Below are 21459 nucleotides of genomic sequence, written 5' to 3'. Positions count from 1 at the left end.
TAAATGTGACATTCACCATAATTTTTACATAGTTAACGTTAAGGAAGTTTATCAGATAAGTTTTCTTCTGTTCCTAGCTTGTTCTTCTATTCCTATTCTATTCTCCTATTCCTTCTATGTTTTTAATTTTTTAGTATGAACAAATGTTTAATTTTATCAAATGCTCTTTCTCTATTAAGATGAGCATATATTTTCTGTCCTTTATTCTGCTAATTTGGTAAATGTATTTATTTTTCATGTTATACCACCTTTGTATTCTTAAATTCAAGTAGGTTGTAATATAGTATTTTTATATATCCCTTTATTCAGTTTGCTAATATTTTACTTAGGATTTTTTTGCATGTGAGTTTGAGTGAGATTGGCCAATAATTTTCCTTTCTTCAATATCCTTGTCAGGTTTTAATATAAAGATTATACTGGCATCATAAAATTTATTTTCTGTTATTTGGAAGAGTATATTTGAGATTGGTGTTTTTTTTGTGTTGTTGTTGTTGTTTTTAAGATTTTATTCATTTATCTGACATAGAGCTCCCCCTCTGATGTCCCCCTGCTTCATTTTTCCCTTCCTTCTCCTAATGTCCTCCATGCTATTCCTTATGTTCCACAAATGAGTGAAACCATATGATAATTGACTTTCTCTACTTATTTCACTTAGCATAATCTCTTCCAGTTCTGTCCATGTTGATGTAAAAGTTGGGTTTTCATCCTTTCTGATGGCTGAGTAATATTCCATTGTATATATGGGTCACATCTTCTTCATCCATTCGTCTGTTGAAGGGCATCTCAGGGATATTCAAATCAAAACCACATTGAGATACCACCTTACACCAGTTCAAATGGCAAAAATTGACAAGGCAAGAAACAACATGTTGGAGAGGTTGTGGAGAAAGGGGAACCCTCTTACACTGTTGGTGGGAATGCAAGTTGGTACAGCCACTTTGGAAAACCGTGTGGAGGTGCCTCAAAAAGTTAAAATAGAGCTACCCTATGACCCAGCAATTACACTACTGGGCATTTACCCCAAAGATACAGATGTAGTGAAAAGAAGGGAAACCTAGAGTTCTGAATTGAAATTCTTTTCTTAGTGGTTGGTCTAGATATCACAACATACATGTTTAGCATAGTCTACTGATAATGGTTTTATCACTTCAAGTGCATTATTGCTGCCTAACTTCCATTTATGTGCCTTCATACTCCCCACTTTTATTAAAATGTAATTGTCTCCAATATTTCCTCTACCTACACAGAGTACCACACAGATGTTATAATTTGTGCTTTAACTCTCAGATATGATTTAAGAAGCTCATGTGGAGAGGATAATCCATTGCGTTTACCCCTAATTTTACTGCTTGTTCTTTACTTTTTGATGTTCTAGTTCTGTTATTATTTCCTTTCTGTTTAGAGAGTTTCCTTTAGCCATTTTTTAAGGGCAGGTCTGCTAACAACAAAGTTTCATGGTTTTTCTTTTATAACATTTTTATTTCCCCCGATTTCTTTTTTTTTTAATTTTTTAAAAGACTTTATTAGAGAGAGAGAGAAAGTGAGCACAAGCAGGGGGAGGGGCAGAGGGAGAGGGAGAAGCAGACTCCCTGCTGAGCAGGGACTGGATCCCTGGATTCAGAGATCATGACCTGAGCCAAAGGCAGACACTTAACCGACTGAGCCACCCAGGTGCCCCAATTTCCCCTTGATTTCGAAGGGAACTTTTGCAGGATACAGAATTTGTGGCTTGACAGTTCTTTTCTTCCAGCACTTGAAAATGGGCTACTTCCTCTGGCTGCCATGGTTTCAGAAAAGAAACCCATTGTTCCCTGATAGGTAATGTGTCTTTTCTCTTTGATATTTTTCAGATTTTTTTTTTGTCTTTAGTTTTCAGCAGTTTATGATGTGTCTTGGTGTGGACTTCTTTGGGTTTATTCTACTGGAAGTTTGCTCACCTTCTTGAATTTGTAGGTTTATGTCATTTACCAAATTTGAGACATTTTAGCCATTATCTCTTAGAATACTTTTTAAGCCCATGCTCTTTCTTCTCTTCCTTCTGGACTCTGATGATATGAGTCATAGAGCTTTTGTTAACAGTTCCACAGGTCTCTCAAGCTCTGTTCATTCCCCCCCCCCCCCCCCCTTTATTTTCCTTTTAACTGTTCAAATGAAATACTCAGATTCACTCTTTTTTTTTTGGTTATCTTTATTTTTGTGCCCTTTTGGTGAGTTTTGTTATTTGATTATTGTGTTTTTCAGTTGAGTAATTTCATTTTGGATCTTTTCAAAAAGTAGAACTTATGCTTCTTTGGGCTTTTTATTTTTTCATTTGTTTCAGGAGAATTTGTAATTACTTCTTGAAGCAGCTGTATGATGGCTGCTCTAAAATCTCTGTCAGTTTCAACATCTGAATCCTCTCTGTGTTGGTCTCTGTTGATAGTCTTTTCTCATTTAATTTGTGATAATTCCTGGTCTTTGGTATGACCAATGATTTTCAGGTGTATCCTGGATATTTTGAATGTTATATTTGGAGACTGTTGATCCTTTTAAAATTAAATCTCAATTTTAGCAGGCAGTTGCCCAGTTTAGGTTTAGCATGTGGGTTCTGTCAGCTCTTCCAGGCTCAGCTGACACCCTTACTGTGGGCAAACCAGGCCCAATGCTGCTGGTTACTGGAGTGTTGGGATGGGTTGTCTCTCTTCGGGCTCTGTTAGAGAGATTGCCATTAGCATGTTGGATTACCACTGCCACTAAGTGTGTTTCCCACCTAATGCTTGCCGTACGTCTCCTTTTTGGCTTCACTGGCCAGAGAAATCAGGATTTTCTTGCTGCCCTACTCCCTGCCCCCAATCTGTTCCTCATGGCTCCAGGGCTGGTGGCAGTACTGTCTGGCACCTGGTGTGGCATGTATGGGAGATAAAAATGGGAGGATTACTGTTCTATCACATTTTAGGTATGATCCTGAGAGACATATTACTATGTTAACTGCTGTCTCTTCTGTTCATGAGAACAGACTTCCATATTGATTCAAATTCTAGTACTGTGTCTAGGACCATATATATATCTGTTAAACAGTCTTTATTTGATGGTTTGTCATATCACTGACATTGCAGTTTCATCTTAAAAAACATTAATTTTAAGTATATGTCACACATGAATATATTATTCTCCTTATAAAAATTCCTGTTAAGACTAAAATTTTCTTTGACCAATATCTTTAATTCTGTGTCCCCTCTATGGTAAGTAAACACACTTGTAAGTTGGGTGTGTGTTCTTGTAGATATTTTGATAGACATTTACATATAAAAATTATACCGGTAGAAATGTTATGATACTACTTTTCATGTGTGTTTTTAAAATGTTTTCTAATAAACATATTCTATTTTATCATTATGTATATATTTGAGAGAGAGTGCATGCATAAGCAGGGAGAGGGGCAGAGAGAGAGAGAGAGAGAGCGAATCCTCAAGCAGACTCCCTGCTGAGCGGGGAGCCCAATGCAGGGCTTAATCCAAGGACCCTGAGATCATGAGCTGAGCTGAAATCAAGAGTCATCTGCTTAACTGACTGAGTCACCCAGGCGCCTCATCATTGTATATTTCTAGTTGTTTTCACTCAGTATTTCTTCTATAGCTTTCCACTTTAGCACACATGTATCTATCCTTTTTTTCTTAAACTATAGCATAGACTTCTGTAAAATGGATATTAGCCATTTACCCTTGTTTTTGCTGTTATAAACAATAGTGTAATATCTATTTGAATGCTTCTTTAAGGAGATAGGGCTGATCCCAGGAAATAGAATTGCTGAGTCACAGGGACATGGATGTTTAAATTTTAAAAGATGATCCAGCTTGTCCTCCCAGATAGCTCCCAGTTTATATTCTTACCAGCTATATATGCAAGTATTCATATCTTATCACCATCATCAGTTCTGGATATATTAAAATTTGGGGGACAACCTGGATAAAAACATGCTCTCTCATCTTTTTATTTTTCCTGGTTACTGGTGAGATACAGTGTTTTTTCATAGGTTTTTGGCTCTTTGGGTATTGTTGGTGAATACTATGCATTTTACTTATACTGGTATATTGTGATGTATTAATTAAAATATATTAGTAAAGTTTTGGGAAGCACCAGAATGTCAGCATCACCTTATTTTATTTTGAGGATTTTTTGATTTCTGAATTTTTAACCATTTGCTGATAAGGAACCCAACAGCTAGAAAGTTCGTTTACACTTCATTGTATTTATATATTGGGCTTCCCATTTTTTAGATAGTTGTCATGATTGTGAAATGGCACTCCTGGCAGGCATGATTTTTTCCAGGATTCAATATGTTGATTCAGCTGGATGGTTTGTCATCTTATGATAACCTTCATTCCTTTCCTGTCAAGATATGGACTATGCAAAATAATGTTCATTCCACGTTGTGAAAAGTATGGATGTTAAAACATGCATCCTTTAGATAGGCTTTTGGAACACCAAAATGGTTAGTAAAGTGAAACTTTTAAAGATCTTAAATATTCTGGGCAAAATTTCTGTGGCTGGATGAAGATAAGAGTTTTGTTTTAAAGGAATACATTTCTCAGCCACTGCATTCCCTGGGAAAATCTGCAAACTTAGAATCTAATTGTCCTGTAATTGTTAGTGTTCTTAAAAGGAAAAAGTAAAAGCGAAGTTAAATCTTAACTTAGTGAATTTTCTCTCATCTGATAGTTGGGTAGCTTTTAGTTCAGTGGTATTGATAACCATATCTGAGGAATTAATGTTTAACCAGGGCCTTCCTTTTTTCTGTATAATGTAGTTCTAATCTCTTGTTTTACATGGATGTTATAAAATAAAGTTTTTTTTTTTTTTTTTTTTAAAGATTTTTTATTTATTTATTTGAGAGAGAGAGAATGAGAGAGAGCAAGCACATGAGAGGGGGGAGGGTCAGAGGGAGAAGCAGACTCCCCGCCGAGCAGGGAGCCCGATGCGGGACTCGATCCCGGGACTCCTGGATCATGACCTGAGCCGAAGGCAGTCGCTTAACCAACTGAGCCACCCAGGCGCCCTAAAATAAAGTTTAAAATTAGGAAATGAAAGCCCCATTATAAAATTCATTAATTTCTATTATGCATTCACATGTGTTTTTTTCTATTTTAAAGATATTTGAATATTTCAGTTTATTAGTATTTTGGAACTTCACATAGCTTTGATTTCCCAGTAGGGAAATTTACATTGTTTACATTTGTAATTAAGACATAAGAGTTTACTTAAGGTTGTGGTTTTTGTTTTTTTTTTTTTAAGATTTTTATTTATTTTAGAGTGAGAGCAGGGGGAGGGGCAGAGGGAAAGGGAGAAAATCCCAAGCAGACTCCCTGCTGAGAGTAGAGCCCATGGCTGGGCTCATTCCAAGACACTGAGATCATGACCTGAGCTGAAATCAGGAGTTGGGTGCTTAACCAACTGAGCTACCCAGGCGCCCTGATCTTATTTAAGGTTTTAAATAGGTACTTCTCATAAATAGTGTGTAAATGGAAATGCCAATAATGAGTTTCCTAATGTTCTTTTCATATGTTCGTTATGTGTTTTCTGCATAGGTCTGCTTAAACTTCCTTTGGCTTCTAAATCTTCTTTATATTTCAGTGTTAGATTTTTAAGTCAGTTGTGGGCCATTATAGCAGAAGAGAAAACAGAAGTTGGTTTTACATTATAAAGTAAATGATACTGATTTTAGAAGCACATGAAATTAACTTATGTTTAAAAAAGATTTTTCCTCCCCCCAGTTCATCCAGAGCAGCTTCCTCCGAGGCCATGGATTACATTAAAAGAACGAGACCAAATTCTGCCATCAGGTAAATAGTTTTTCTTATTTTTCTTTGATTTTTTTCAGAAATACTTGAAATGCCATTTGGGCTTTGTGAATACAGTTATAACTAGTCTTCATTTTATGTCCACAAGGTAGATGAGCTTCAAAAAATACTGACAGATTTGAAAGTATAAAACCCACTTTAAGGCCGTGTGTAGGATTCTCCTCTATCTTTCACAATGATGTAGCTCTTAGTTTTACAATTATTCCTTGTAATAAAGCCTTCCAAATAAGAAAATAAAGCCTTCCAAATGGCCTCTTCACACAGGGTATTGGGTGACTTAAAAAGAAAAAATGAAAAATAATGAATTTTCTGAAAATTTTAAACTATTTGAGCACTTTATCTTTCTTCAGTGGGTAGAGTGGTAACACTTGTGAAAGAATAATTTAGACTGAGTCTGTATTTGCAATATTGGAAACAAAGTATGATACCAGGCCAATGGTGTAGAAATGGTAGAGTGTGAGTGAGCAATTTAAGGATATAGTTTAGCATTTCTAGAACTGCGGTAATATAGAAAATATAAACCTTTATCTCTTTGTGGAGACTAGTAATGATTTGACATCATTTATAGTGCTTCTTACTGCTTATTAGACATTTTAGGATTGGGAATTCTACTTAAGTTGTGAATTAGTATTTCTCCAAATGCCTTCTTTTTAATCACAAGAGTAAGTTTTCATTATATCTAATTTCATTTTAAAATTAACAAATGAGAATTTTATTGTTTTAATACCAAGGTTGGATCAGTCACTGAATACTGACAACTTAGTAATTTTTAAAGGGTAAATCACAGAACTTACGTACTTTTAAAGTCCTTCTGTTTGTGTACTTTTTTAAAGTAAGAGGATTCAGAAAAAATTATTTGCTTTGAAATTGGGAAATGTAGGAAGTGTAACATCTTCATGGTTCTTTTGCATTTTAATAACACTGAGAAATAACAGCATATACAGTACATTTCTGTGTCTTCCAGAGGCAGTAATTTTAAAACTAGCACACTCTTAGAGTCACAGGATCAGCCTTTCTAGGAGGCACTGTGTCAGTGCTCCATTATGAGCAACACTTCTATTAACAGGATGCACATTGATGGTCTGAGTAAAAGGAATATTTAAGGTTTTCTTCAAAGCCTTAACTTAGGTGGATTTATTTTGTTTAGCCTTCCCTAATGCATAATTAGTTGTTCCCTTTCTGATTTTAAAAACGCCATTTTATGGTTCTTCAAAGTAATCCTCTCTCGAGCACTAGTGAACATAATCTTGAAGAAAAGCTTTCCTAATACTGCATATGTACATTTTCATTAAGAAAAAGAACAACAGAAACATGATTTCATCAGTTGTTGAATTCTCAAAGTAATGTGTTCTTGGGTTTTCCTTATTGAAAAAAGAGTATGGATTTTCCTTGGGGTGTGTTGTACTTTCCTAAGTAGAATCTGATGCTAAGTAAAATGGCTTTTACTTCTGGTGAGTAGGGAGATGTGTATAATAACTTATGATTTATAGCTACAAAACTGTCTGTAAGAATCAGTACCAGATAGTGAAAAAGTGAAGAGTGTACAAAATGGCCTGCAGTTGGATCCCCAGGGGACCATTGAACTGAGTTTCTCTTAATACTTTCCCCATTATCTGAATCTTAACCAACTTCAATCAAATATTATTACTTCATTATTTGGATTCCTCACCTTTTATTTAAGTATGTGATTCACAACCATCCCTGCCCATTATAATCATCTGGGATGCTTTTTAAAAATACTAATATCTAGACCCTGAGTACACTAACTTATTTCGTCTTGAGCAGATCCCTGGATATGAGCACGTTTAAAAAACACTGTACAGAGTGATTCTAATGGGCAGCATGGATAGAGAATTACTGATAAAAATCAGGGCTTTTCAAACTAATGTCCATGTGAATCACCTGGGGATTTTGTCAGCCTGCAGGTTCTGACTTAGTAGGTCTTTGTGGTACCAGAGAGTCTGCATTTTTGAGTTCCTAGGTGATAACTGATGCTCTTGGTCTTCGAGCACATTTTTGGGTAGCAAGGCTATAAACTTTGTTCTCCTGTTCACAGTTCTTTTATTGTTCAAGGGCATTTTAAAATGAGAATTCAGTTTCAGAAGTGATTATATGATTTGGCAAAAAGGATTCTCTTATAACTAAACTTCTGTTAGTCCATATCCTTCTGGCTTAAAGCAATAAGAGCAGTAAGAGGCTCCCAAAAGTATTAAATAGTGGGTATTTTGTTAATAAAAATTGATGAAGTTAGAGTCTTTTAATGAACAAAAGTAAAAATCACTTTTGTTCCACTTATATAGAGCTTTGCTCAAAAAATTATGTGCAGAAAATTAGCATTCTGACTTATAATTTGAATTTTTATTAAAATAAATTTCCTAAAAATCTAAAATATGAACTCTAAGTCTAATTCTAGTGAAAGAACTTTGATGTGATGGACTCCAATGAGGTCTTAGTAGATATAGTTAACAGAATTTTGCCGAAAAGGCATTTCACAATGATGATATTTGGGATAGGTTTGTGTGCCATCTGTGCTTGTGCAGGTATACACATGATACTTCTTTTTGAGAAACTTGCCTAATTTTCTCCCTTTTGTCTTTTGTTTTTTTTTTCTCCCACTTCTTAGCATCATTCACGGTTATGTGTTACAATGTGTTATGTGATAAATACGCCACCCGGCAGCTATACGGCTATTGCCCATCCTGGGCATTAAACTGGGAATACAGGAAAAAGGGAATTATGGAAGAAATTGTTAACTGTGATGCAGATATCATTAGTCTTCAGGTAACACTAGAAATTAATTGTCTGAGGGCACCTGGCTGGCTCACTCGGTGGAGCAAGCAGCTCTTGATTTCGGGGTTGTGAGTTCTGAGTTCCACATTGGGTGTAGAGATTACTTAAAAATAAAATCTTAAAAAAAATTAAAAAAAAAAAAAAAAAGAAATTGTCTGAAACTTAAAGGTGAACTTAATAGATCTTACTTCCAGGAGAGAGAGTCTGTGTTCAAAACAGAACTCAAAAGGAATTGTTTTCTCTCCTCTTAAAAAGGGCAATTTTAATAAGCAGGTAAGACATTTCCACAGTGGAACTGTTTTGCTAAGTACAGCCATCCACCTATACTCATTTACTATTAAGTGAAAATAATCACATCCATTATTCATGTTAACAGTTCATCTTATGAACATATCACTTGCATTGTTGAAAGAGAAAACTGCAGAAGGTTGTGTCTTTTAAGAATGTGAATTTAACTTATGATGGAATGTTTAAAAAATATTATTTGTCCACTGTTCCTTAATGGTAAAAATTGTAAACATTTAAAAATATTGTGCTGTAAGTCATGCATTTTTGCATTATTTTAAAAACCGTCTCTGAAATTTAGACTTTTCTGTCTTATAACACTTTATTATAATAAATTTAACTGAGCAAACACCTTTTTGTTGAAATACGTGTTTCAGCACTTCAGCAGTCAACTAGCCAAGGTTTCTAGGTAGTATTTAATAACTTTTTCGTAGCAACTTTCAAAGCATATTACATGTTTATGAAGGTATTTTAAAATTTTAAGTATTAGAATTTTATAGCTGCTTTTTAGCATAGCCTGAGAAGGAGGGTATTACTTTTTAAATAATTTTTTGTACTAGAGTAGCTTGATAATTTATGTTGTCTATGGTTCATATGACTTCCTGGGAAATAATAAAAATCTTTAAAATTAAATTTTCTTCTAAACACAGAACTGACATAGAATTGGTGGAGAAGGAGGCAAACAAAGGTAGTTACTTAGTTGTCCTCTTTTTTATTTAGTATTTGTAGTAATGATAGCCTCACATTCTTCTAAGTATAGTTTGAAGGATAAAAACATAATTTAAAAAGTATTTTTTGGGGCGCCTGGGTGGCTCAGTCGTTAAGCGTCTGCCTTTGGCTCAGGTCATGGTCCCAGGGTCCTGGGATCGAGTCCCACATCGGGCTCCCTGCTCGGCGGGAAGCCTGTTTCTCCCTCCCCCACCCGCCCCCGCTTGTGTTCCCTCTCTCACTGTGTCTCTGTCAAATAAATAAAATCTTTAAAAATAAAAAAATAAAAAGTTTTTTTTATTGTAAAGGTGATACCATAGTATAAAATGTTCATTCTAGAGAAATTGAGTATTTTGAAAAAATACAAGGAATGATGGAGGAAAACACCTAATCTCATAATCCAAAAATAGTTTTTGTGTTAAAACTTCTGAAATATTTGTTGTACACTTTTTAAAATTCACTTTCCTATTTATTTACAGATCTATTTTCAAAATAAAGTTGAGATCACACTGTTGTACTTAATGCACTTTCCATATTACTAAAATTCTTCAAAGCCAATTCATTATCTGAATATATATTTATTGATTTAGCATTTTCTCTACTGTTGAACATTTAGGCTGTTGTTTTTACTGTTATAAAATCATGTTCTGAGCATCATCATAGATAAATCATTATCTTGACATTTGATTATTTCATTTGGAAAGATTGATTAAAAATATTTTATGGGTCAAAGAATAAAATAGTCTAACTTAAAAATACTTGATTAACAGAGACCATTGGATGATTGGTGTTCAGGTACCTAAAAATTCCTTAAAGTAGAACTTTTTGTTGATCTTAAACTTCTCAGTCTTGGGTATCATTCATTTCCATTGCAGTTGAGAAAGATAAATAATTTTAAAAATTACCCCTCTAAATAAAATTTACTACTCCTTAGTGCTTAATCTATAATATGTCCAATTTTACCAGTTTTGAGCAATTGATGTATAGTAGGATGAACTCTAAATTGGAACTAAAGAGACTTGGGACCAACTAGCTGGTAAGCAAGAGAAAATCATGCAACAGTTCATGTTCTTTCAGGTTTAAAAGCTGCCATTATCAAATGACTGCTGCTAGTGGTAAGGTAGGATAGATAATATTTGTTATGTGAATTATTTTAACTTAGTCACATCTTATACTGTTAAACATTTTTATATCTTAATCAGAGTTTTCCTCTGTCATGTCGGTGACAACTTTTCTTTCACCTCAGGAAGTGGAAACAGAGCAATACTTCACTCTCTTTCTGCCAGCATTGAAGGAGCGTGGATATGATGGATTTTTTTCTCCAAAGTCACGTGCCAAAATCATGTCTGAGCAGGAGAGAAAGCATGTGGACGGTTGTGCAATATTCTTCAAAACAGAAAAGTGAGTTAAGGAAACAAAGCATAGTAGTGTATACTTCTTTAATACACAAATTAACAAAAGCTAGCTAGAAAGTAAGCAATGTAAAAATTAAAACTGTTGGTAATGTTATATTTCTTAGGCTGTATTTTTAAGAATGTTTATTATACTTTATGCTTTATTGCCAAATTACACTAAAAATTTTGAGAGGTATATACTTGAATATGGTGTTATCATATTTCCAAATATATTTTCATGAAGTAAAATACTAATTCAGGTGTAAAAAAAAAAAAAGCATAGTGCCTTTTAAGATTTGAAATGAGTGATCTGAGTTTCTTTCTGTGATTTTTGTTTTGGTAGTTGGCTTTTTCAGAATCATTCATTTTGTTAACCTTTTTCATCCTTTTCAATTAACATTTCATATATATAATCATTTATTCACTAAACGTTTACTGAGCAGTTGCTTTGTGACAGGTGCTATGCTAGTCAAGATAGACATAAAGATAGACAAGACATAGTTCCTAATCCCACTCAGAGCTCTGGTCTAGTAGGAAAAGGTAATTGTATAAGAAAATCAAAATAAAATAGAGATGAGGGAGGATGGAAGAGGGACAATAGAGTTAAAGGATTGACTGAGATAGGACAGTGGAAAGCAGTCATTATCAAACACAGAGAAAACATGATTTGTGTTTTTTGGGGGCTGTTGATATAGTTGATTAAAGTAAGTCAAAGGTGAGAACGTCACGAATCTGCTTATTAAAATACATAAATGATCTTGTAGAAGCCTTTGTTATCTTGTGTGCATTGGATTTAGGAAACTGCATTTCCTACTCGAAGGTGGAGTGCCACAGCACACTCAGAAATCTGTCTCCTTTTGAATGCTGGCTGAGTAGCTAGATGATTACAGGCATATTTAGTTATTATCTTGAGGAAAAGAGGGAAGCATATTTTTGACCCAGAAAGGCAAATACAAAGGAATCTCCAATAGAAGACTGAAATGTGTAAAATCTGATAGAGGTTGAGTCCCATGGTTAATAATTTGGGTTTGATACATTAGATTAGGAATCATCTACTTACAGGATAAGCGTGTACTATTTTCCAGTATTGCCCCCTTTTTATTACCAGTTATCACAAAGCCAGTTACATGTTTTTACTGATACGGGCATATTACTAGCATGTTATGTTAAGTAAATGAATTAAGTGAATTTGAAAGATACTTGGCCTACTTTTTCTCATTTATTTGTACCTACTTTCCTGTCTTTTCTCTGAATTTTTATTTATTCCCTGAGATATTCTCATTTTGGCTAATACTTAATGGATAGGCCTACAGTATTTGAGGTTAGAATATACTAAATTCTTCTAGTTGGTTGGTGATTTTTTTTTTTTTTTAACTAATTTCAGACTAACAATAGAGATTACTTTCATATACTGGTAGGCCTCTTATGGATTCTCTTGTTGAATTTTTAAAGCAACCTCAGAGCTAGGAGTAGAGCTATATTCTCATTTTTATACATGAGGAGACAAATGTACAGAGAGTAGTGTGGCTTCATAGTCAGTGCTTTTAACCATGGTACTAAACTGAATTTTTAGGTTTCTTATTGAGCTTTTGGTATTACTTGTACCTCTTAAAAGGTTACCTCATTTGGAAAAATTGCCTTGAATTTGATGTTTGTTACCTATATTCATAAACACATTTCCTTGAAACACCATAATTGAAAAAAGAGTACTGGTAATATTGAGATAAAACATCAAGTTCTTTTTCCATTTTCCATTGTTTCTTCCCAAAGGAAGATAATATAATTTTTATCATCCCCATCACAGTTTGAGAGGAAAATCTAAAATGCCTTGATAATTTACTAGAGGTAGTTAAGATTTTGAACTAACAATTATAACTAATATCTAGGAAACTTTCAAACACTTTTAAAAATTGATGCTTGAATTAAGTGAACACATAGGAAATAATTAGGTGCATCATTTGGTTTTCTTCCATATGTCAACTCTTTTTGCCTGAATAGTAGCATGAATCCAGTAACAGATGAATCCTTTGAGTATATATATTCTTTTGTGAGCAGTATCAAATACTTGTTGATGTTGTATGAGCTAACTATCCAGTGCCAAACTATTTGAAATTTTTTTTTTAAAGATTTTATTTATTTATTTGACAGAGAGACAGCGAGAGAGGGAACACAAGCAGGGGGAGTGGGAGAGGGAGAAGCAGGCTTCCTGCTGAGCAGGGAGCCCGACGTGGGGCTCGATCCCAGGACCCCGGGATCATGACCTGAGCCGAAGGCAGACGCTTAACGACTGAGCCACCCAGGCACCCCCAAACTATTTGAAATTTAACACAAAGTATACTACCATGCCTTTACTCTATTCTTTCTTCAGATCGGAGAGATAATACAGTGCAAAGAAAAGAATTGTGAAGCCAGGTGGTTCTCCTGCTTACATAGCTATATAATCTTGAATGAGTCACTTACCCTTTCTGGGCTTATTTCCTCATTTGTATTTATTTGTATGTTACCATCTAAGATAATTTCTTTATGTAGTTAACAAAACTGACAAAGTCAAAAGATAGCTGTAGGAAGAGTACTTGAAGTCTCATTCTCAAAGTCTCATTCTTCTAAAACCAGAGTATCTCATAATTCCTAATCTTCATTGATGAGTTTTTCCCTTCATGGAAAATGGTGATACAGAGTAGGTAACCATAAATAGAAACTATAATAATTACTGTTTTTAGCAAAATGCTGTGATAAAAATTTCTTATCCATTGTGATGAAAGGATAGGATATTGCTTAGTAAAGACTAGGACATAGATTACCAATTTTCAGAGAACTGGAATACAGTAAAATAGTCCCTTGCATCATATTCATTGTAGTTTAATCTTCGGGGCTTCAGAAGTTACTTCAAGATTTGGCAGGACCTTTTGGTCATCATTATGACACTTTTTGGGTAGTTAGATGCATGGAGATACCAGAAAATAGAAATTTTGATTCATAAAATGCTAGAAGTAGCTTTTGCTTTGTCCTTTATCTCAGTAACTATCACTATCTTCAGTGCAAAGATTTTATAAGATACATGTATGTATTTTTTTTGTTGTGTGTGTATGGAAAGACTTACTATAGATAAGTTTTTTAGGCTCAGAAATTTAAATTTCCTTTTGCCATATTTTGTCCTATAGACTTAGCAGTTAGTAGAAGTAGGCTTGGATCCAGGTACACAATTTGAAGAAATTGAAAATGGAGAAAAATGGAGATGAAACAAGGCCTAGATACTAGACTTACTTGCTGCTCCTGAAGTTAATAGTTCTGATCTGATCATGACAGCCAGTGAAAAAGGAAAAGATGAGACAGTGTTAGAACAGGTGACCATTACACTGGAGAAGCAGTCTCTTCCAATAGAACTTAGAACTAGGTTGTCATGGTTCTCAGTCCTTGCTGTATTGTCTCTGCTTTCTAACCTGCTTCCAGTCTCAGATTTACCAGGTAAGGCCAAGTTTTTGCTTTTCCTTCCTATGTTATGACGGTAGTTTTGTGCTTGAGAAGAGGGCATCCAGAGGTTATAATAGCATTCCAAAAGGACCTAATGTGATAATTCCTTCTCACTGGTTTCTCAGATACTGATTTCCTGTGTCATCGGTGGTGGTTGCGTTTAGAATTTGTGTGATTTTTAAAAAACAGATTGTGATTTCTGGTTTCTGTTGTTCACTCTCCCATAAATTTAATCTGGAACATAAAATTACTGCTTTGTGCCACCACTGGCACAATATAGAGAGTAATGACTTTCACGTAATTTGAGAGGTTTCTTCTGGGGCTAAAATGATTAAGAATGTAAAAGCGGTTTCAGTGGTTCAAAGAGTTGTACAGAGATAGGCAGGACAGTGCATATCTACTTTTCTTCCCAATTTATCCCAGTGTCTAAGCTTACCTTTTTTAGCAAGTTCTTTTCCATTTTAGCAATCACTCCCATGATTATTTAAAGGGACCCAAGAACACATTTTATAGCCTCTTACCCTAAATATACAGTAAAAACTTCTGTTTGGTTTAGGTTTAAGAGTGCTGGAATATGATCCAGAAAGGGTCATAGTTTACTTTTGTGTGCTTATATTCTTTTCTTGACTATGTACCTTTTGTTCTTTTGGCTTGTAAATGAATTCAGGGAGGGACTATTACTCAAGTCTTATATATTGTTTCGCTTGCTCATAGTTGGCATTCACTGTCCTCTCTACCATTGATTTAATCACATCACAGCCCATAAAATTACTTCTAGATCCAAGCTAGTAAGAAATTGAGTTATCTCATTGTTCTGTTTGAAGGCTGTATTTGAAACATTCAACCTAATAATCTTCCTCAAATCATGTAAGAAGGGTGGGGTCTTTGTTTTTTGATTATAGCATATATGATCTCTCTATGCCCATTTGACTTTCTATAAAATAAGACTTTCACAAAGATAAAAAGAAGAATTCTTAGACTAAAATAAAAAAAATAGCATGAGGATTAATACTTACAGCATCTGTGTACTCGATATAGAATAGGAATAATAAAATGAATTGAAATAGAGACACGTTATAAGATTTTACATATTAACCAAGGATTGATGGTTTGGATTGGTGAATGGAAAGTAACGTAAACCAGTATGTTTTATTCAAAACTAACATCTAATAGAAAGAATGAGGAAGACATCTCTGTATGTCAGAATGTCACCTATAGGTGAATCTGTGAGACAGAAAGTCGAAGCAAAGTGGAGTGTGTTTGGTTATGTGTAGGAGGGAGAATTAAGAAATAGTATTGGTCAGGTAGTATGAATAGAATATGGATAATTATTTCTTACTATACTATAAATGTATTATAAATACCGTATAAAATAAACACAAAAACGAGACAAAGTGTAGGAGACTACAGCTATCTGTACTAGTGCTGGAGATTTTCTTAAGGCAGAGTACCTGAAAAGTTCTTACCTGCAAGAAGCCTATCTTACTCTTGCTTAATTCTCACTGTAAAGGAGGAACTTTCTTTGGTTCCTTAGTTCTCAACTATCTCTTTGGTTCTTCAACTCTTGGTGAAGGGGCACCTGGGTGGTGCATTTGGATAAGCATATAGCTCTTGGTTTCGGCTCAGGGTTGTGAGATGAAGCCCTGCATCAGGCTCCACGTTCAGCTTGAAGTCTGCTTAGGACACTCTCCCTCTGCCCCTGCCCACGCCCCATCCCCCCATGTGTGCTCTCTCTAATAAATAAATCTGGAAGAAAAAAAAAAACCCAAAAACAAAAAACAAACTATTGGTTAAGCTGAAATGATAAAATTTGAGAGTGTGACCCTGTCCTCTTTAGTATTTGTAAGGGCCAAGGAAGGGAGTGTTAGTTATAAGGATGTCTGTACTCTGTTTAGGAAAACTGCATTTATTTTTCTGAACTTTTTGAAACCAAAGATATTAAAAAGCTGATACTTGAAGTTGTAAAAGTCAAAAGTGAGGCAATACAATCATTAATTATACCAATTAGGAAGAAAGTTGAAGGGGTAGGTGGAAGAATTAATAAACTGAATAATTGTCAGGATTCATTTATAAATGAAGAAAAGTCAGTAATCAGGCATGTGTTTTAAAAAGAAGTTGACTGAACCTGTGATCTTTGCCAAGAAGACTAAGAAGCAGAGGCTTGGTGAAAATGCTAAGAAGGGTATTTTAAATACCATGCACTTAAAGAAGGGATATACCCATTGTGGATTGTGTAATCACTAATTGAGGATCAAGGTATAAAACAGCTGTACAACTTCTATTTTGCTTTCATGATCTCTATTGAGAATTTTGTTCAAAGTGGAAAGACTAATAAAGACGAGGTGAAGAGGAGACTGGTAAAGCAAGAGAGTCACTAAACTGCCTGAACTGGTTAGGTTTCCAAATCAAGATAATTATATCACATGGTACTAAAAGATCTTGTGAAAGTATGATTGCAGAACTGGCAAGGGTAATCTGTTATGAATGTTGCAGTGTAGGAGAAGTTCTAGGATATTGAAGATGAACAAATCACCTCATTTTTCGAAAAGATAAGGTAGTTCGGTGTTCCTTTGTGAAAGGGAACAGGGAAGAAATAGAATTGGGCATAGAGAACAGAGTTGTTCTGTTCTGTCAGCCTGACAACCTCAGCTGACCCTACCTGTAGCTTTGGAACTGAAATGGCCTGTGAGAGTTAACCCAGGAGGGACCAAAATCCATAAACTTTGATGTTTTGCTTTTGATCTATAACTGGATGTAGGCCACTCCTAGAAGTACTTGACCTTGGGTGATGTATCTCTCTGCAGCTGGAGCAATTCCTGAAGGATTGATGAGGAATCTCGGTAGTGTGTTTCCATATTCACCCCTTCGCAAATTTTTTGCAAATTTTAGGACTAATATGTATGAATTCAGTACCTATCACAAGTCTTGATACAAAGTAGATCCTCAGTAATGGGCAGCATATGTTATTTTTATTATTGGTTCTGTCCTATTGAGAATTTTGATTATTTCAGAGAAGACCAATATGTACACATAAGATTGATGAAAATCAAAAGGTGGCAGGGATATTTAATCTTCTGGGAAAAAAGAATGAAATTTCAAAGTGTCCTTTATCAGGAACTTCTCTGACATCAGCAGTAGCAACTTTTTTCTAGATAGGTCTCCTGAGTCAAGATAAACAAAAACAAAAATAAACTATTGGGACTATATCAAAATAAAATGCTTTTGCACAGCAAAGTAAATAATCAACAGAACTAAAAGGCAAACTACAGAATGAGGAAAGGTATTTGCAAGTTACATATCCAATAAAGGGTTAGTATCCAAAATATATAAAGAACTTACACAACTCCACACCCAAAAAACAAATAATCCAATTAAAAAAATGGGTGGAAGACATGAACAGACATTTCTCAACGAAGACATACATATGGCCAATAGGCACATGAAAAGATGCTCATCATCACTTATCAGGGAAATACAGTTAAAACTACAATGAGATATCATTCATACCTGTCAGAATGGCTAAAATCAACAACACAAGAAACAACAGGTGTTGGCGAGGATGCGGAGAAAAAGGAACCTTTGTGTACTGTTGGTGGGAATGCAAACTGGTCCAGCCACTCTGGAAAATGGTATGGAGTTTCCTCAGAAAGTTAAAAATAGAACTATCCTACGATCCAGCAGTTGCACTACTGGATATTTACCTAAAGGATACAAAAACACTAATTCAAAGGGATGCATGCACCCAATGTTTATAGAAGCATTATTTACAATAGCCAAGATAGGGAAGCAGCCCAAGTGTCCATTGATTGAAGGAACGGATAAAGGTGTGTGTGTGTGTGTGTGTGTGTGTGTGTGTGTGTGTGTGTGTGTGTGTGTGTGATGGAATATTATTTAGCCATGAAAAAGAATGAAATCTTGTCATTTGCAACGACATGGATAGAGCTAGAGAGTATAATGCTAAGTGAAGTAAGTCCGAGAAAGACAAATATCATATGATTTCACTCATGTGAAATTTAAGAAACAAAACCAATAAGCAAGGGGGGGATAAAGAGACAAACCAAGAAACAGACTCTTAACTGTAGAGAAGAAGCCGATGGTTACCAGAGGGGAGGTGAGTGGGGGATGGGTGAAATAGGTGAAGGGGATTACGAGTACACTTAACCTTGATGAGCAGAGTAACATGTAGAATTGTTGAATCACTATATCATACACCTGAAACTAATACAAAATTGTATATTAACTAACTATAATTAAAATAAAAATTTAAAAAGTGCCTGTAATATGTGAGTGGGCGAACTAATGAACAGAAACTCATGAAATGGGGGTGCCTGGGTGGCTCAGACGTTAAGCGTCTGCCTTCAGCTCAGGTCATGGTCCCAGGGTCCTGGGATCGAGCCCCACATCGGGCTCCCTGCTCAGCGGGAAGTCTGCTTCTCCCTCTCCCACTCCCCCTGCTTGTGTTCCTGCTCTTCCTGTCTCTCTGTCAAATAAATAAAATCTTTAAAAAAAAAAAAAAAGAAACTCATGAAATGATACTCAACAGAAATAAAGTGTGCGGCACTTAGATTATTAAAGGAAGTGAAAGAGGGAGGGATAAAATCATTTGATAGTACAGAAAAATATTTATATGTAGAAGTGTTTATAATGGCATTAGTTATAATAGCTCAAATCAGAACTAATTTAAATGTCTACCACAAAATATTAAATAAATTATGGTGAATCTCTAGAGTGGACTATAGTACAATCATAAATATTGATTTTGAATAATTTTATAAGTGCTCATTCCTTATAGAATGTTTATTAATAAACCAAAATATAAAATTATAGAGTATTATAATTGTATAGAAATATTTGTATGCAAATGCATGGGGAAAAGTCTGGGGGAAATACATTGACTTAGTGGGGATATTTCGTTGCAGGTAACTTTAAAAATTTTCTTTATATTTTTCCTTATTCCCAAATCTGTATAGTATGTTTATTGTACGGTCATTTTTTCTGCTTGTTTGTTTTTAAGCATCTATGAAATGCAGGACTGGTTTAAGAGTGAAGAAGTCCAGGAAATTTTAGTTACATCTTGGTTCTTATTTGGCTTATAATTAATACGGCTTTCCCCAAAGTGCAATTTCAGTTTTTATTAATAAAAATACAGTCTAAAATGAAGAAGGCACTAGTTCTTTTATGCCCAGTTCTAGGTACTGTACCTTTGGGTAAACTTGAGTTGTTCAAATGAACAAACGTCTCACACCATATATCATATAAAGAATTGGCCATTTCTTTTCTTAGGAAAGATGTGATGGGGAGATATTTAAAGGGTATTAAGGAGGGCACGTACTGCATGGAGCACTGGGTGTTATACAAAAACAATGAATCATGGAACACTACATCAGAAACTAATGATGTACTGTATGGTGGCTAACATAACATAATAAAATAAAAAAATTAAAAAAACAACAGTGTCAAGTAGAAGAGATACTAGGTTTTATTTATGGAAGAAAGGTACAGGGAAACAAATTGTAGTTAAGGAAGACATTTCTAATTATTAGATGCCCCCCTCTCTCGCAACGGCCTGACTTTGGTAGAAGTAAAATATCCCAATACTAAAAATATTATTTATTAAGCAGGATTTTTATACTTACCTACAATGTTCCTGTAAATAAGCCTTAAGAGTTCTGTAAATATTTAGAAGGTATTTTAATTAAAAAGTAAATACAAATAAACTGTAATTTTAAAATAACATGTTCACTCAAATGTTTCAAATACCAAATTTTAACACTTCAGAAATTAATAACATGTTTTGGAGGTGCTGCTTAGTTGACTTGTTTTTGTGCAGACCTCTGAATCAAGTTTTTGCCTGCTTGCTTAGGTTTTCTGAGTTCAAGGTCAGTTATTTATCAGTTGTATCTCTGTGTCTCTGTGAATCAGGATTTTTATTAATACTCTATAACCAAAACCAAAAATACAGAAATAAACTGGATACAGAGATGGATATAAGATTATAATCATCTATACCCTCTGATTTAAAATTTTTATATTCATCAAAACAGATTCATTGTTTCCAGTGACTTAATACTACTTAAATTTGTTCTATGTATGGGAATCTTACCAGAAATTGTTTGAAAAAGATGTCTACTGCTTAGATGTTTGGAAAAGTCTGGTATGGAGGATGGTCAAGTCTACCTATAGAACATATTTTGAATCTTCCTTCTTCTCTTTATTTCTCTTGCCTTAGCCCAAGCCATTATCATCTGTCATTCATACAACCTCAAAAACTTTGGTCTCACAGTTCCCGCTTTAGCTCCTGTTATCCATTCTCCACCAAGCAGCTGGAGTGATCTTAAAACATATGAAGTAATATGTTCTTACTTAGAACCTTCCATTGTTCCCTTTCATCTCTAACATCATTTCATACCCTTCCATTCTTTTCAGTCCCATAAATGTGCAGAGGTCTTTGCTGCTTCAGGATCTTCTTCCTTTATCTGGAATGCTCTTAATCCCATTCTTCACCTTGGTAACTCCTCATCCTTTATGTTTCAGTTTAAATGTCACCGCCTTAAAGTAGAGGGTGAAAACTATGCTCCTTTTTATCACTCTGGGTTAGAAATAAGCATTTGACCTGACCTTTTATACTTCTCAGTGCAAGAGAACTTCAGAATTGGGGCAGGGAGAGGAGTACGGTTTCATCTAGCAGTGTCCTGCAGCATAGTAAGATTTTAGTCCATATTTATAAAGATATGAGTGCATGCTTCTGTTTCAAAGCTAGGAGGAAGATGGGCTGGAAGCCTGTTAAAAGAACAAAGGTGTCTTCTCTCCACGTAATACTTAGTGAAAAGTAGTATATTTAGTTAGTTTTGGCCATTTATAAATATTTTACAAATCAGTAAAACTAGGCTGAAAGAGGTTAAATGGCTTGACCCAAAACAGTATGACTTTGTCATATGTATGTTATCAGTATGATTTTGTCGGTGCTAGGCTCA

At 34.8% G+C, this 21459-nt stretch overlaps 1 protein-coding gene across 6 annotated transcripts in view; it reads left to right on the top strand.

Moving 5' to 3' along the window:
* Positions 1–21459, top strand: part of CNOT6L (CCR4-NOT transcription complex subunit 6 like) — a 111330-nt gene that overhangs the window by 70955 nt on the left and 18916 nt on the right. For all 6 annotated transcript variants that reach the window (XM_032400596.1, XM_032400593.1, XM_032400592.1 and 3 more), the window contains 3 exons: positions 5751–5819; positions 8461–8618; positions 10867–11021. In XM_032400596.1, the coding sequence (XP_032256487.1) occupies positions 5751–5819; positions 8461–8618; positions 10867–11021 (382 nt within the window). The remainder of the gene's footprint in view (positions 1–5750; positions 5820–8460; positions 8619–10866; positions 11022–21459) is intronic.

Source organism: Phoca vitulina, unplaced genomic scaffold (genome assembly GCF_004348235.1).
Source record: "Phoca vitulina isolate PV1807 unplaced genomic scaffold, GSC_HSeal_1.0 scaffold3, whole genome shotgun sequence".
In the NCBI taxonomy this organism is placed as follows: Eukaryota; Metazoa; Chordata; class Mammalia; order Carnivora; family Phocidae; genus Phoca; species Phoca vitulina.
Note: the sequence above shows the minus strand (reverse complement) of the source record. Positions and strands in the feature narration are given on the sequence as shown.